The 16,092-nt window shown below is 38.7% G+C and overlaps 1 protein-coding gene across 1 annotated transcript in view; it reads right to left on the bottom strand.

Annotated features, from left to right (window-relative positions):
- LOC136739535 (carbohydrate sulfotransferase 11) overlaps positions 1–16,092 on the bottom strand; it is a 66,771-nt gene that overhangs the window by 8,463 nt on the left and 42,216 nt on the right. Inside the window, exon 2 of the mRNA XM_066698367.1 lies at positions 9,666–9,748. Within this exon, the coding sequence (XP_066554464.1) occupies positions 9,666–9,748 (83 nt within the window). The remainder of the gene's footprint in view (positions 1–9,665; positions 9,749–16,092) is intronic.

Genomic DNA, 16,092 nt, shown 5'->3' with positions numbered 1-16,092 from the left:
TTATGTCTCACATAAGTTTAATGTCCATCAACACACTTACTCCACCATAAGAGTAAGGAAAAAAAACACACAAAGGAAAATAAAAATAAGCAACCAGCAGAAGGAGGCGCACAACAGTAACTCAGAATCCTCTCCTGAATGAGGTACTGTCTTCACTCTTAAGATTACACATTATCTGTATCAGTTTCTTTTTTGGCAAAACACTCATAAAATGTATGGGATAGCAAAATAGAAGTAAGAACTCAGTTCCTAATAATTCATGTGTGCGTGTGTATTTATGTACTGATATGTGTGAATATATATATATATTACCATCAGGATCCATTACCGCATGAAGGCCTCTCCAAGCAATTTCTACTTCGATCTACAGCTACTCTTTTCCACAGAACACGCCAAGTTCCAAGTACTCCATTGACTGAATTCAAATGAAAGTGTTCAGTTTGGGGACACGTGTGTGCAACCAGGAAAACCTCTTTCTGGGACAGCTGGCAAAGCCGGTTGTCCTAGGGTTTGTTGAAAACGCAGCATTCACAAAAATCCCCTTAAATTTTAAACACTATAACATTATTTTGTGGCCTTGTACGCGGATGGTGAACAAATCCTGCTATAACTGGAATTTTTGTATGACTTTTCCCAGTACTTGTTTGTGTTGGTGCCAGTTGAAATAGGTGGAGTTCAGATTCACATCAGCAGTGAACAAAAGCCATTTTTAAAAGATGTTATTGTTTGGTGATTTTTTGCTGTTCCTCTTTTTGGTCGATCCTCGTTTGTTCCTCGCTTTTCTTTTAACTGGACCCAAGAATTCCAGCTGTAATGTTCTTTTTCATTAGTTGTTTCTCTTGATGTATCCAAAACCCAAGCCTTCCTCTTGTGGTTGTGCCACTTTGTTCATTACTGTGTTTGTAACTTGTCCGAGCACATATTCTTTGCAGACGATTTAATGTATGGTTTTGAGAAGCACGTCTTTTAAAATCCACGTCTTAGAAATGGTATAGCTTTTCTAAATAGGGCTCTGAATACACCACAAAGTCCCACATTGTACTGTATTGTACTGGGAGACCACGACCTGCTTGTTGTGTGTAGTATCAATACTGTTATAGTATCCGTGGGTTATGTGGTAACATTTGTGGCTGTACAGAACCAGTAGTTAAGACAGCATACGCATGTATATGTATTTGTTCATTTACGTATTGTTAACAGTAACATCTGTAATCTTATTGAGATTGAGATAGTGGGCTATATTCATCAATGATGTTAAAAAGGTATTTCCCTATTGTTTTTCTAAATGGAATAAAATGTAAATTAAAGTTAATATGTAGGCTATACATCAGAGTGTACAATTTGATCTAAAAGATGCTGAGTGTGAGCAAGTCATTTTTCATTCGTGGCTATATACTTTTGTTTGTGTGAGAAAATAATAAAAAAACTAATTTGAGTAAAAACCCTTCATGAATACACCCCATTATGTAGGCTATAATGTATTATGTAAGGTCCCAGCTAACACACAACATCCTCAAAATGTTGTAGTATGGTTGTGGGTTGGTTGGGGCCAACACAACATTGAAACGACGTTGTAACAACATTAGAAATGTTACTTGACTCAAATAAGCGTTGTGGCAACCTTGCTACAACCACACTTAATAAAGTTGTAGAAATGTTTTTGTTTCAACTTACACACAACGTTGTGGTAAGGTTGTGAAAACCGCTATGTTTTGAAAATGTTGTGACAATGTTAGTATATACACACACACATAATTGTGTTTTTGATTGTTACATGTTATCCGTAAATCTTAATAAAAGTGATTGGTAATGGTTAAGATATTTTATCATTCCAATTTCACTTTCAATTCGGTCTTACTCAAAGGGGACAAACATTTAATTAACATTAACAATTAGTCCTAGGCCCATCGTTAATGTCTAGTACGATTATTTAAAAGTAATGTAGTAATGCAACCTATATAACGCAGACTTTAATTTAAAGTCATACTGAATCAGTGAAGCTACATTAAATTACACTTTTTAGATACCTGTTTGACTTTGTGGACATTGTATTGCTATAACTGAGTTATTAATTATTATTATTTCTTGGCAGCCGCCCTTATCCAGGGTGACTTACAAAATATAAGCGCAATACAAAGTGCAAAAATACAGTGCAGTTCAAGGCATAAAACATTTAAAAAATCCAGTTTACATAATACAGTGCAATTTAAAGCATAATACATTTTGTAAATTCCCATTTACACAAGTGTATACAATATTTGAGGTCTTACATCCTGGATTGTAAAGTGTTAGGTCACAGTCAAGGGCCAAGAGAAAGGGGGCATAGGGGAAATCAAAATAATACGAGTACTAGTAACGCAAGGCAAGAAGTATGATAAAACGTGTTGCTATGAATGTTTAAGTAAGGTGTGTGTATTGTTTTTTTTTTTTTACATCTCAACCACTTTTTTACACTTTTACATTGCAGTGTCCTCTTGTTCATGTATTTTTCACTTTCATTTACCATCATCCTCCCAATCACTGGTAAATCCATCTCAGACACCTATGACAGAAGGAAGATCGATCTAAAATAAAAAGGGACAAATGTAATACACACACCTTACTTAAACTATTACTTAAACAGTTGTGCTGTAGCAGTACATGGGAACATCTAACACATACACTTAACTAGGGCTGGGCGATATGACTTAAAAATAATATCTCGATATTTTTAGAAGTTTGGACGATACACGATATATCTCTCGATATTTCTTATTTTTACTCAATCAAGCTACAAAATAAGACCAAAGACATTCAAACTAGAAGTATTTTGTTAATCATTAAATATGCAAAACTAACAAATACCACATGCAGGCTGTCATGGTAAATATATGCAGAATGAAACACATTACAGCGCAAGTGTTGTATGATTACTATTACGTGTGTTATGTTGTTATGGCATATATATATACATATATACATATATACAGTATGATTTACAGTCACATAACAACAATAACACAAGTAATACTAATCACGCAACACATGCGCTGTAAAATGGTAGATTCAGGTAGATTTATCACAGCCGGGTTTATAGTGGCGCATTTAGTATCTGCTAGACAGGGACATTTCTCCTCTGACTGTCGCGTTTCGATTCACCATCTTAATAAAAAGAAAATGAAACTTTCTGCATTTGTTTGCATTGCTTTCCAATTTATTAAAATGCAAACAAACTTTATTATTCTTTAATGTTATACAAATTATATACATCTAAATTAGCGGGGGGGCGATGGTGTATTGTCGGGGGTGCTTGCAGTTTATCCCGACGACGAGAGCGGGGAACGTGTGCACTTGTGCATTAAAGTATCTTTGGTTATTGTGGGTATTGTGTGTCAGGTCTCTCTCCTCCATGTCTGTCTGTGTTTCTGATGCACATTTCTTGCCGCGTCCGGCACGAGTGGATGGACCGGGAAGAACGCAAAGCGTCGTCCAAATGACAAAAAATATTGCCGTAAAGAGTGGGATTTGCGACACAACGAAATAAACGATAGACGTTCTTCTATCGTCACATGATATATATCAACATATCACACAGCCCTACATTAAACAAAACATTTAGTTTCCCTCCAGTAACAGGCAGTGGCACCCTTTGAGTTTTCAATCTGTGAATGTCTGTGAATGGAAATTGTGCTGCTAAACTATCGTGGTATTAAATCTAACCCGATTTGCGCCACAAAACGACCTTCTCGCAGAGAATAAAACACAACATTCACACAGCCGCTACTACAACACTACACCACTGTACTCAGTCGCACTTTCATGTTTAGTTAGATGCTACTCTCTTCTAATTTTTAATCTAAACCCCATGATGTACAGTTGTGTAGTTTGCTATTAGCAGCTGGTTAAAATTGTAGTTAATCCCACCCAACAATACAGTGGGAGTGGTTACATTTTCGCTGTATTAAATCAAGAAAATATATACAAGAAAACACCCTGACAATGCTCTCAGCTCCTCTAGTTTCAGACACTGCGGATTGTCTAAAGCCTCTCACGGTTGAGGCACAGTGGAAAGAAAGCCTGACCGGCACAGGTTTGCGCAGGCGCAGCTCCGGGTTTATTCACAGCCTCTGTGTGTTAAGTGGAAATAACTGATTATTGCTAATACAGGTGTACAGAGCGGTAACAAATTACATGTTGCACCCAACACCCACACAAACAAAATGTTGCCTATTGTTCGTGCACAGAGAGAAAATATGTTGTTATTGAATGTCATTTTATATTATATTTTGTTCGGCAATGTGTCAGTATTTCGATAATGTTTTTTGCGAAAAATGAAGCAGTCGGTGGAATGAAAAAGAGGTCTTTGATGAAAGGGTGAATGGTAGGATTGAAATGAGAGTTTGAAGCGGTGAATTCTGAGCATCTCAGAAAACCGAAAAAGGCAATAACAAACATGGCGTGGAGTGTCAGGTCCATGGCAGGTGAGTGATAATGATTTTTTAAAGTAAAAATGCAGTGCATGAGCGTGTCAGTTGTGATGGGTAGGTGAGAGTGAGGAAGAGGAGTTTTGTTCTCCTGTAGTCCTTTGAGAAGGAGGATGATTTGGGGGTGAGACATGAGCAGGCTGGGTGTTCCAGTAAACATTTTGTGAAATAATTGAATGCCTGAAAGGTGCACTATGATGGAGGAGACTCTGAGATGCAAGTTGCGGTGTAGGAAACTGATGTGGGAAGAAATGGTTAGTAAGTCGAAAGTGGGGAAAAGGATATTGAATGAAATATGAAAGTATTGGAAAAGTTTCCAGGAGGACCAGTAAGATTGTAGGGTTCTGGGGGCGAGACCGCAAAGCAGTGGCTGTAGGGGCCCTAGGCAGAATATTTCCGGGGTGTGTGTGTGTGTGTGTGTGGGGGGGGGGTTATGGTGTTTTCTGCTGAGAGAGCGAGGCAGGGGGCTGTCGGTGTGTGAGAAACCCTGAAACGAGTTCCTTGGAAAGAAGCGAGTCTATGGAATCGGGATCCAGAATGGCTGATTGCAGGTTTCGACAGAATAAGGAGGAAGAGGGAATGGAAATGAGGCCAGATGAAAACCCGAAGGAGAGTCCATGCAGGTGGTAGTTGGTAGTTGGAATTAGGATGGGCAAGGAGTTCAGACGCGTTCAGACCACAGTGGTTGCAGATAAAGAGGAAGCGTGACAACCTGTGGAGTTATTACAAACCTGCCTGCCTCCAGTGAAAAGTATAGGGCAACCGTGGACGTCGACACACTTGGCAGAAGATTGGGAAATGGGGGGAGCGGGAGACGACCGGGAAAATGAAGGGACAGTGGGAGCTGCAGGCTCGGTGTGGGGACAGTGCAAAGAGGCGTGTGAGGAAGAATTGCAAATAATACATGTAAGTGGGTGCAAACCAGAAAACAGCCGACAGTATAGTTCTGTTTCCAAGGTGCCCCAATAAACGTGCTGGTTCCACTGCTGCAGGCAGGTCACTGCCTTGGCTGAAAACTGCTTGTGATAAGTCTAAAATGTGGAACCGCCAAAGTGAACTGAGAAATCCAGAGTAATGGACATGTTATCATCTAATTCACGGCGGTGGTCAGGGAAATTGGAACACAGGATATGGCGACAGGTGAAAAAAGACATGGTTAGAGGTTAAAAAGCTCTGGGGTCAGGATTTTTTAAAGTGGCTGAAACAGGGCCACAATCTACGATCCTAGTAAGTATGGGGTCATGCGCAGCTAGGCTGTGGAGGGTAGAAAGATTAACATCCATATCGTGTATGATTTGCTGGCGGAGGGAGAGCGGAATGGTAGGTGGAGAGTACAGCAAAGCATTTTGGGGAGGGGGTTGAGGGGTGGTGGTGGAAACTGTGTATTCCCGAGGTGGAGGAAGAAGAGCAGGGAGAGAAGGAAGGAAGGGGGTCACGCGGAGCAAGGCAAGTGTCGGGGGTGGTGGGGGCCACGGAAAAGGAAACCGGGGCCTGGGGTGGGACATGGTCCACGCCGAGCGGCGCTCCAGTTGGGACAGCAGAAAGTGTGGAGACAGGAGAGGGGACAGAGGAAAAGGACACAGCCATGGAAGAAGGCACTGGGCCTGGGGGAGGGAGTCGAGGGGACATGTGGGGTGGAAGGCAGGTGGAAGCCAGGATCAAGAAGGGAGGACAGGAACAAAGAAAGCAAAGAAATGGTGGCATTGGTGGTGGGGGTCGGGGGGGGACAGGAGCGGAAGGTGGAATGCTGGAAGAGGGAGGAAGAGAAACCAGCGGGGTGGAAGACGGAACAAGTGAAGGAGGTACGTTATCGGGATGCGACCCGGGGGTATCCTAGAAGCCGTGGGGACTGGCAGGCGCAGGTGGATTGTCGCAGACAAAACTTGTGTAGAGGTGAAGTAGCTGTGGCTTTCGGAGACTGCGAGGATGTGCGACTCCGTGTTTATGTAAAACGTGGTGCGGGCCCACGATGGTCCATTTCTTGACAGCGGGAACTGGTGGATGGGAGCATGGGGTCCGAGGTCGAGAAGAGGTTGCCGATGATGAAGAACCAGAAGTGTCGAAGGAGGCCGGCACCGAGCGGCGTGAGCGAGGAGCAGGAGACGGGCTGGAATCGCTGACAGATCCGGAAGCGGATCTGCGCTGGCCAGCGCAGAGGCGGGGAGAACACCAATTCCGAGGTGCACCATCGGTACCAGGGAGAGCAGGAGCAGCAGCAGCAGAGTGGCTGGCTGGAGAGGCAACAGAAGCACTGAGTTCCAGGAGAGAGTCGGCAACAGGAGGCTGTAAGGGATCCACTGCCAATCGGTAGGAGACGAGTCTAAGTGTAGCACCAGTAAGTGGCAATCACTGAATCGAGTGTAGTGCTGGACGAGGCAGGGCTACGAGTCAATCCCAGACTATGCAAAACGACGAACGCTAGGGGGGTGTGTTGATGAAGGGGTATTTATACTCTTTGGCCGGAAGTGAGAGTGAAGACATCGGAGTTGTTTCGCTCCCAGAATTGATTTATAAATTCCACATGTTGCCACAACTTGTAGCAACGTAATTCAACATTGTGGCAACATTGTGTGTTAGCTGGGAAGTTGACGCTGAATAAAATATTTACATATTTACATTCACCCAACCATTTATCCACCCGCTAATACATAATGCCTTCATCAATGGGGGCTTCAGTTTTTATTTCATAATTTTTTCTTCTACTCATATTTGTAACCGCTATGAAGTATAGGCTTGTAGTTTTGTGTCAGCGGGGAGATTAATGCTGTGGATTCACAGCACGGAGAGCCAGATCACTGTGTTTATCTGCTGAGCTGTGAGATTCCCTCCTGCGACTTTTCCGCAACTTTTCATATTCGCACTTTGCGAACATTTTTGGTTTAATCCTCCCCAAAGCATCTTAAATGCAATAGGCCTTTGTTGAGTTGCCTTCCAGGGGTTTTATCTGCTTTCTGTAATCCCCACTGTACCTTGAATCAATTGCATTTTTAAACCTACTATAAACGTATACCCTGTTAATGAACATGGCAGGCCACTGTTGATCCACTACAAGCACTTCTCCATTGAGGCTTCATGTTCCTTATCATTTATATTATTTATGCATGTATTATGTACTAATTCTGAGAATATTATTAAATCATTATTAAATGATGGTTTCTTAAACTGTGTTTTTCTTTTAAAACATTTTACTTGAAGGTATTTATTGGTATTGTGTTATTTCTAAAGGTATTTCCATGTGCTAATTATAATAAGTTAATAAAATAATTATATTTATGGTATTTTGATGGTTGTATGCATAATGTATTTTTCAGTTGTGTCAATAGATTTGAGAATATTAATTAAGTTAGAACACAACATTGTAGCAATTTATTTACGAGCTTCATTTTTTATTGCCACAATGTTATAATTCTACATAGTCACAACTTCCCCACAACTTAAAGCTATGTTTCCACAACGTTTCAGCATAATTTTTAAATTGTGACGACGCCATTGAAGCAACGTATCTGGGAACTTCATTTTTACGTTGGGACTACATTGCAGTACAATGTTGCAGCAACAAAACCACCATGTTGTCACAACATTGTGGCAATGTAATATTGTTAGCTGGGGTAGCACTATATTTTTAAAGGTATGGCAGTAGCAGTAAAATACTCCTAGATGGATATTTAGGGGACGTCACACTACAGTATTATATATTTTTATACAGGCAAAACAATCACAATTCAGCAGTACAACACTGATTATAATATTCACAAGTATAGCAGCATACTGTTGTTTTCAGTAACTGCATACAGTACATTTTAATATTGGATAAGATCACGATACAGACTTTCATCATACAATGTGAAAATGAATCGCTTTGCTGGTCAGATCTGCATGATGACATTCTCCACAATGTGAATACACCCGTTTATCATTTGATTTATCAAATGTGTTTGGTGGACAACTGTATGTAGTTACTTTAGTACCGTCATGTATATTTGTTATTGTACGCAGTATGCTGCCATTACTGATATGCTTATCATATAAAATGCAAATTCCTGGTGTTTTATTAATGAAAAACAAACCGAGCTCACTTATTTTGCATTTTGAACACACGTGAGCTGAGTCTTGAGAAACACAGAAGTGAACCACGAAAACAAACCCAACTTTGCTCCTGCTCAAACCTATCAATCAAACCACTGGTCATTTGGTCAAACAGTACACTGCACATTTTCTTATCAGTTTCTTATCAGTTTTCCTGTCACTTTGACCTGAAACACAGATTTTCCTTCTATGGACTGTTGGCATTAAGGTACTTTTTTCAGTTTTTTCCATTTTACCAAGTTTGCATGAATTAACTGACTTCACACAAAAAATACAGTGATACAGCAGACAAAGGATTGCATTGATCTGATGGTATAGCTGGCCCGAATCAATCAATCTCGCTAAACAACTAAAGAAATAAAGAAAAAAGCTATTCAAAACACTGCAGAAAAAGAGATATATGTTTTTTTACAGACTCTGATAATTGATCTCCCTCAATAAAATAAACAGTAACACAAAAAAAGACCTCCTACTGTAATGTTTTTTTACTTTCTTTCTTTAAATGGTATCTGTCAGCTGGAATCCCCAGTAGGCTGACTCATCATTCCAAATAATTCCTAATTCAACAAGGGACATTAAGCAAAATGGCAGTGTCTTTTTTGTTGTTTGCCTTGACATTTTGGATTTGAAATTTGATTCACAGTATTAAGCGAAATGAGATATTGTGGAATATTGAGCCCCAAAGTAAGAATGTATTTTGTAGGCTTGTAATTAAATCACTAACATGGGTTTTAAACCAGAAACAGTACTCATATGTTAGTGTTTTATAGTGATCAAGTCTTTTTTTTTTTATAACCCCGATTTCCAATTGGTAATCAATTTAGAGCACTACTGTCACAGTTGTACTAATAAGGGACAGTCTTCTGAAACATCCCTTATAAAGGTTTACCACATCCTGTTGGATCCATAGTAAAGTGTAGGAAATCAACGTGAAATAATTGTAAAACATACAAACCATGAAAGACAAAATAAAGTACATACATGGTAAAAGCATTGGAAGCCAAATTACTGTGCACATTTACGGTGGTTAACTTTCATAATAGGTGCACTGCTATGCCAGTTGCTTAGTGTGTATGTAGAAAATGTAGAGATTGCATTGTGTTCCATGCTGCCCACCTGGTCACTGTCATACAAGGTCTGCAGAGGACTCCTCCCAGACTTGCTTTGCCAGTTGTTCCTCAAAACGGGCTGTTCAGTAGCTGGAATACAAAACAGATTGATGTTTATAGGATAACTATAAACTAGTTTGTTGTAACTGTTTGAACAATAAATAAAATACATCTATACCAGTTGTAATCTGTTAAATTATTTTCAAAGCAGAATTCCAGATCATTTTAATACGTAAAAACAGTGATCTACACAAATGCATCTGTATGTGAATTTGCCAGGAACACAGTTTGATTTGAGTTGGTAAACACATGAAGGTCAAGTGCTGTGATCTATAGCACCAATCTGATGCTGAATTCGGCATTGCTAATATGAAACTTATTACAGTAGCCTGCAAGTCTACAATACTCCATTATATAAAATGCAGTTGAATTAGCTGTATGTTGAGATCATTCAATTTAATAAATGTCAGGACTACTACTAGCCTACTAACTGTATATCCTTAATATATTTAAATATATTTCAGTTCTGGGTGTCTGCAAGTCCCAGTCCTTCATCCCTCTTTTTTACCAGAGAGCTCACATCGCCTAGTAGGGGCCCAATCTACAAGAATGTGGTAATTGGTTTTGCAAATGTGCAAGTGGTTAAAAAGGGATTGTTTTTCAATACAGAAACATGGACAATGGAACCACGTGTCCAGGGCTGACAGTCTCTGTGGGCCTGTGTTAAAATTCTCCAGAGTCATGCCTTACCCACATTCCAGTATTGCATACATTGTAATAAAAGGCAAATCCGATACCATTAATAAAAGAGGCACATGAATGAAAGCACTGTAAAATATAGGTAGGCTAAGGCTTCTCTTTGTCTGTGTTATGTTAACTGTTAAATAACTAAGTACAGCATGTAGTATGTAATGCATAGTACAAACTGGATGTACATAGTATGCATGCATAATAAAATAGAGAATATTTTATACAAAGCATTACAATGTATTTTGGGAAATAATGTATCATGTGTTTGCTTATATACCACTGTGACCTTTAAACTTCATAGATGATTATTATTATTATTATTATTATTATTATTATTTATTTATTGGTAGATGCCCATATCCAGGGTGACTTACAAAAGATAAGCGCAACACAAAGTGCAAAAATACAGTGCAGTTCAAGGCATAAATCATTACAAATTGCAATTTAAATATTACAGTGCAATTCAAAGCATAATACATTTCACAAATTCCAATTTACACAATTTAAAATATATGAGGTATTACATTCTGGATTGTAAAAGCTGATGACTGTGACCTAACATCATGTCTGCACTCAAGGGCCAAGGGAAAGGGCGCATAGGGGAAATCAAAATAGACAATACGAGTACTAGTAACGCAAGGCAAGAAGTATGACAAAACGTTGTATAATTGTTATCTTAGAGGAAGTTAAATGACTAAATTACAAGTACTGTTTGAAAAGATATGTTTTGAGTAAGCGCCGGATAAAGCTACAATAAAGCAATATAGTCGATATAGACAATAAACGTGGCAATTTAAAGGAAATGTTAACACTTTCCATTTAAAAATATTTAATTTATATTTTAAAAATAATACTTTACCATATGTAGAGTTCAATAAAAGAATGGATATTTAAATCTCTGAAATGAAACATAACTCCCGAAGGCATAGGCGCCGAGTTTTGAAATTCCCGGGGGGCTGAGTTACTAATACTAACCCCCTACGACCACTGTCAGATAAAATCACTAAAAAACGCTGCTTTTATTTTATAGCTACATTGTCGGCCAGGGTTCGTCAACGGGCCACAACATAATTAGCAGACGGTGTAACAAAACGCACTATATGGTTCTATGCGGGAGAATTTCTCAACGCAACTAACGGGGACTATTCTAATTACTGCAGTATAAAACACAATCTAATTGTAATCGCGTTTTTGGCTTTATTTTCTTCCTTGAATTATTAAGTAACTCATCAAAATTACAGGGGGAGCTAAGTCCCCTTTTTACTGTTCGGCGGGGGCTGAAGCCTTTGACACCGCGTGTAGTCAGCGCCTAAAGTCAAAGCCTCTGATAGGACTGTTTGTGCTGTCACTCAGATGAGCCCTCCCCCTCGCCAGTTCTCATCTTACTGCTGTTTTTCTACACCAAAGAGATGGCTTTGATATAAATGTTTTTTGTTTTTGTAATATTGAATCCTTACCAATGTATTTAATATTGTTCCCATTCAGATCAGTATCTTTTAAAAAGCATAAGAAATATAGCAATACACGTATAATGACACTAGATGGCATTTTATTGCAAAAAATATTTTATTTCGCTGGAAATATAATCAACAGATGCAAAAGTGGTGGTGTGAAACCTTTTATTAATTTGGCTTTTTATATATAATATCTAGAATTCTATGTTGGAGTGAATTTTGGAGTCTGGGCTACACACTTCATATATACTGTGTCAATGCAAACCTCAGAGAAGGTGTTGGATTGGTGAAAACTGCATTCACAATCTGATTCTTCTCTCCAGGGGTCTTCCCTACATGTGGCATGTTTAATAGATATTCTGTTGATAGTTTAACCTAAATTACTTGTGCATTAAAATTTAATAGAATGTCATATAAATGGAAATACAAAATAAACTGATATTGTACATTTAAATTAATAGTTTTTAAAATGTCAACATACATGCAGTATGTACACCACTAATATGTAAGTTGTAGTCAGGTTAAGTTAGAGTTAATAAGTTAATCTTACATGCAGACCTTCAATACTTAATTTAAGTAATCCATAATGAAGATTCTCAATATTCAAAGTAATTTTGCTTTTGAAATTAGTGAAGTGTAACAACTGCATACATTTAAAGGTACTGTATTTAGTCATTTATTCTAAATTAAACTAATACCAGTGTATCGACCAACATATTGTGTTAATTTAATTAATACAAATTGATATAAAGTGGTTATTCTTTAAACTCTTTTCCCTCTCAAGATCTCTGACCCTTCAGACTCTGGTTAATTCTAGCATGCAATAAAATTCATCAAAGATGTGCTGTGTTGTCTCTAAGTCCACAGTATGGACATCTTGATATCAAGCCATTATTCAGGAGATGGGGTCTCAGCCAGCTCGGTGCAAATCTACGACTCAGTTCTGAAAGTGTTTATCGCCCCTTTGCATCTCACGATCAAACAGAACATGATGTCATAAATGCTATTACAGCTACCCGATGAGCAGCCAATCAGCAGGTGATGCATCTATCCTATGTGAGATCCACCAATGAGGAACATACCACGAGGCACAAAGACCACAGCCCACAGCTGTAAGTAAGCCAATCAGCTCCTGTTCTATCTTTCCTTAAAATGCGGCGCTCGACATGAATTCAATGCTGCACATGCTCTACACAGGCTCTCCGAATACACAGAAAGTAGAGACTTAGGGCAGGATTAAATCAAAAATATTCGCAAAGTGCGAACGCGAAAAGTTGCAGAAGAGTCGCAGGAGGGGATCTCCTCGCTGAATTAAATCTACAATATGAGGAGCTGCGAGTGGGGAGGAGCCTGTTTTGGGGCGTGGCTTCCGGGATGGGCAGGCAGCACGAGAGCCAATCACAGTATCTGAAACTGAAGCGAAACTGGAGCCAATCACAGTGTCTGAAACTGAAGAGAAACTGGAGCCAATCACAGTGTCTGAAACTGAAGAGAAACTGGAGCCAATCACAGTGTCTGAAACTGAAGAGAAACTGGAGCCAATCACAGTGTCTGAAACTGAAGAGAAACTGGAGCCAATCACAGTGTCTGAAACTGAAGAGAAACTGGAGCCAATCACAGTGTCTGAAACTGAAGAGAAACTGGAGCCAATCACAGTGTCTGAAACTGAAGAGAAACTGGAGCCAATCACAGTGTCTGAAACTGAAGAGAAACTGGAGCCAATCACAGTGTCTGAAACTGAAGAGAAACCAGAGGCGGAAAAGCAGGACGGGCTGCGAGGAGCAGCGATGGGTCAATAAAGCAGAGAAACACAGCGGTCTGGCATTCTGTTATGTGAATCCACAGCATTAATCTCCCCGCTGACACAACACTACAAGCCTGTACTTCGTAGCAGTTACAAATATGAGTAGAAGAAAAAATTGTAAAATAAAAACCGAAGCCGCCATTGCTGAAAGCTATGTAGTTAATAATAATAATAATAATAATAATAATAATAATGGCAGATGACCGTTATCTATTAGCAGGTGAATCAGTTGTGTGTTGGGTGAATAACAGATCAATGTCAATATTTTATTCATCGTCCACTTCCCAGCTAACACACAACGCTGCCACAATGTTGAATTAGGTACACAATTCAGTGATGTAATGGAAAATATATGAATTGATGACAAGCCTCCAAATATTCACGTGGTTTTGGATAAGTAATACTTCCCAAACTTGTACCTGCAAAAAGGAAATTTGATAATATTTTATTGATTTTTATCAAGGACTTGCAATAACCTTGTATTTTACTCTAGTATAATGACACAACTGAAGTACATTTTCTCTTTAGTTTTCCCCTTAAGTGTTCACTAGGGTTAAATTGTGTTGCACTTCAAGACACCTCTGGTGTTGAACTAAGGTAGAAGCAGGGGAGACCGTGACAATTAGATTCTAAATTTATTAAAATACATCAGCCTGAAAGAATGCAAGAGACAATGACTTGCTGAACCTGAAGTAAACTTGCAACTTGTTTTTTTCCCCAACACTTTCAGTTTTTATTTACATAGAGGAGGCCAGCCTGCTTAATCTGTCAGGGATTCACACAATTTAAAGCAGAAGCTGTTTGGGGCCCATGCATGGCTATATCATCATAGTATCCATTTCTGTGGGGAAGAATAACTTTCTGGCAAGGTTTATTTTTATTTTTAAAAAAGCTTTGAGAGAAACTAATGACTGGCAAAGATTACCAAAAATCATTAAATGTCATCATTGTTATATATATATATAATTGTGTATGTGTGTATGCATATATGGCTATAGATAGACAGATGTGTAGCTATATTGAAACATAGTATATTTTCTCAAATCAGTCTATTTAAGCATATATTGGAATTGCCTACTCTTTTTGTAAGAGAGCACACACCTTTCTCCTGCTGCTCTATACCTTCCTAATGCTTCCTTACCTAAAACGGGCATTTTGTATTGATTACTATACAGTGTGTGCCATGTATGTGTGGAACATGGAAATGAAATGGTGCTAGGTAAAATGTAACCTAAACAACCATAAAACAGAGAAGCACATACAGCAAATGAGGAAGGAATTGGCAACTGCCACAAACATCTACACTGTGGCTTTATTTATTAAATCAACAGCCTGGTTACACGTCTTACTAACAGTAAACACTTACTTACAGGCTGACTTTTATTCTCTAAACCACTTAATGTTCATTTTAAGTCCATCTTTCATTTTTTTATTTCTATGAGTATTCTCATTATACTAGTTACGTCCAATGCAGTTCCATCTTATTGGCTATAAAAGCAAAAAAAGTTTGCATTTCAGTGCCTAAGAAATAGTATGCTACATTTCTTTCCATAGTCTAGATCAAGGTAAACGAATACATCCTATTTCACAGGTCACTTGAATACAGTTGTTTTCTACAAGTAATAATAATAATAATGAAAGAACTCTAATGTGTTTTTTTCCATTTTAATTAGGCTACAAGCTTGCAAGACTGCATAAAGATTTACACCAATTAAATTGGACTTTCCAAGAAATCACTCGTATTTAGTATGGTATGACTAAATGCAAGAGCCATTCCAAGAGCCTTCCCTTTCTAAAATTATTGGAATCAACTTAAGTGCTATCACTTTTACATTGTATCCCTTGTGCAAGTATGCCCAATATCAGATTACACTTACAGAAATATATGGTATTAAAGATAATGTATCTGAATGAAAGACATTGACTATGTTTACATGCACAATATTAGGTCATTCGGAATCAGTTCATTCCGAATGGACATACTGCACCAACTGTTAACATGATCGCACATTCATGAGGTTTATTGTGGGTACCTGTTTATATGTCAATCAGATAACCCGAATAGGCTACTTTGAGACTTGCACAGTGTCGTTTTGCAGCGCAGTTTCCCAGACAGCCTACGACATCATGCCGGAACTGGCATCCTGTCAGCACTGTCGGCTTGCTGTCGTTGTCACTAACATATGTCGGGACAGTACTGGGCCGGTGTCAGTGACATCGTTAAGGCAGAGCATCACTTTGAGGATTGTGTCCCGACTCCGGCTATAGCGGGGTATTTTCCATTGATGAATTTGACATTGATTCTGATTTGTAACATATTGGATTTATTGCCTCTTCTATTTTATACACCAGCACTAGTTTATATATATATATATATATATATATATATATATATATATATACACACAGTGAGGGAAAAAAGTATT

This window comes from Amia ocellicauda, chromosome 3 (assembly GCF_036373705.1).
Source record: "Amia ocellicauda isolate fAmiCal2 chromosome 3, fAmiCal2.hap1, whole genome shotgun sequence".
NCBI classification, from domain to species: Eukaryota; Metazoa; Chordata; class Actinopteri; order Amiiformes; family Amiidae; genus Amia; species Amia ocellicauda.
Note: the sequence above shows the minus strand (reverse complement) of the source record. Positions and strands in the feature narration are given on the sequence as shown.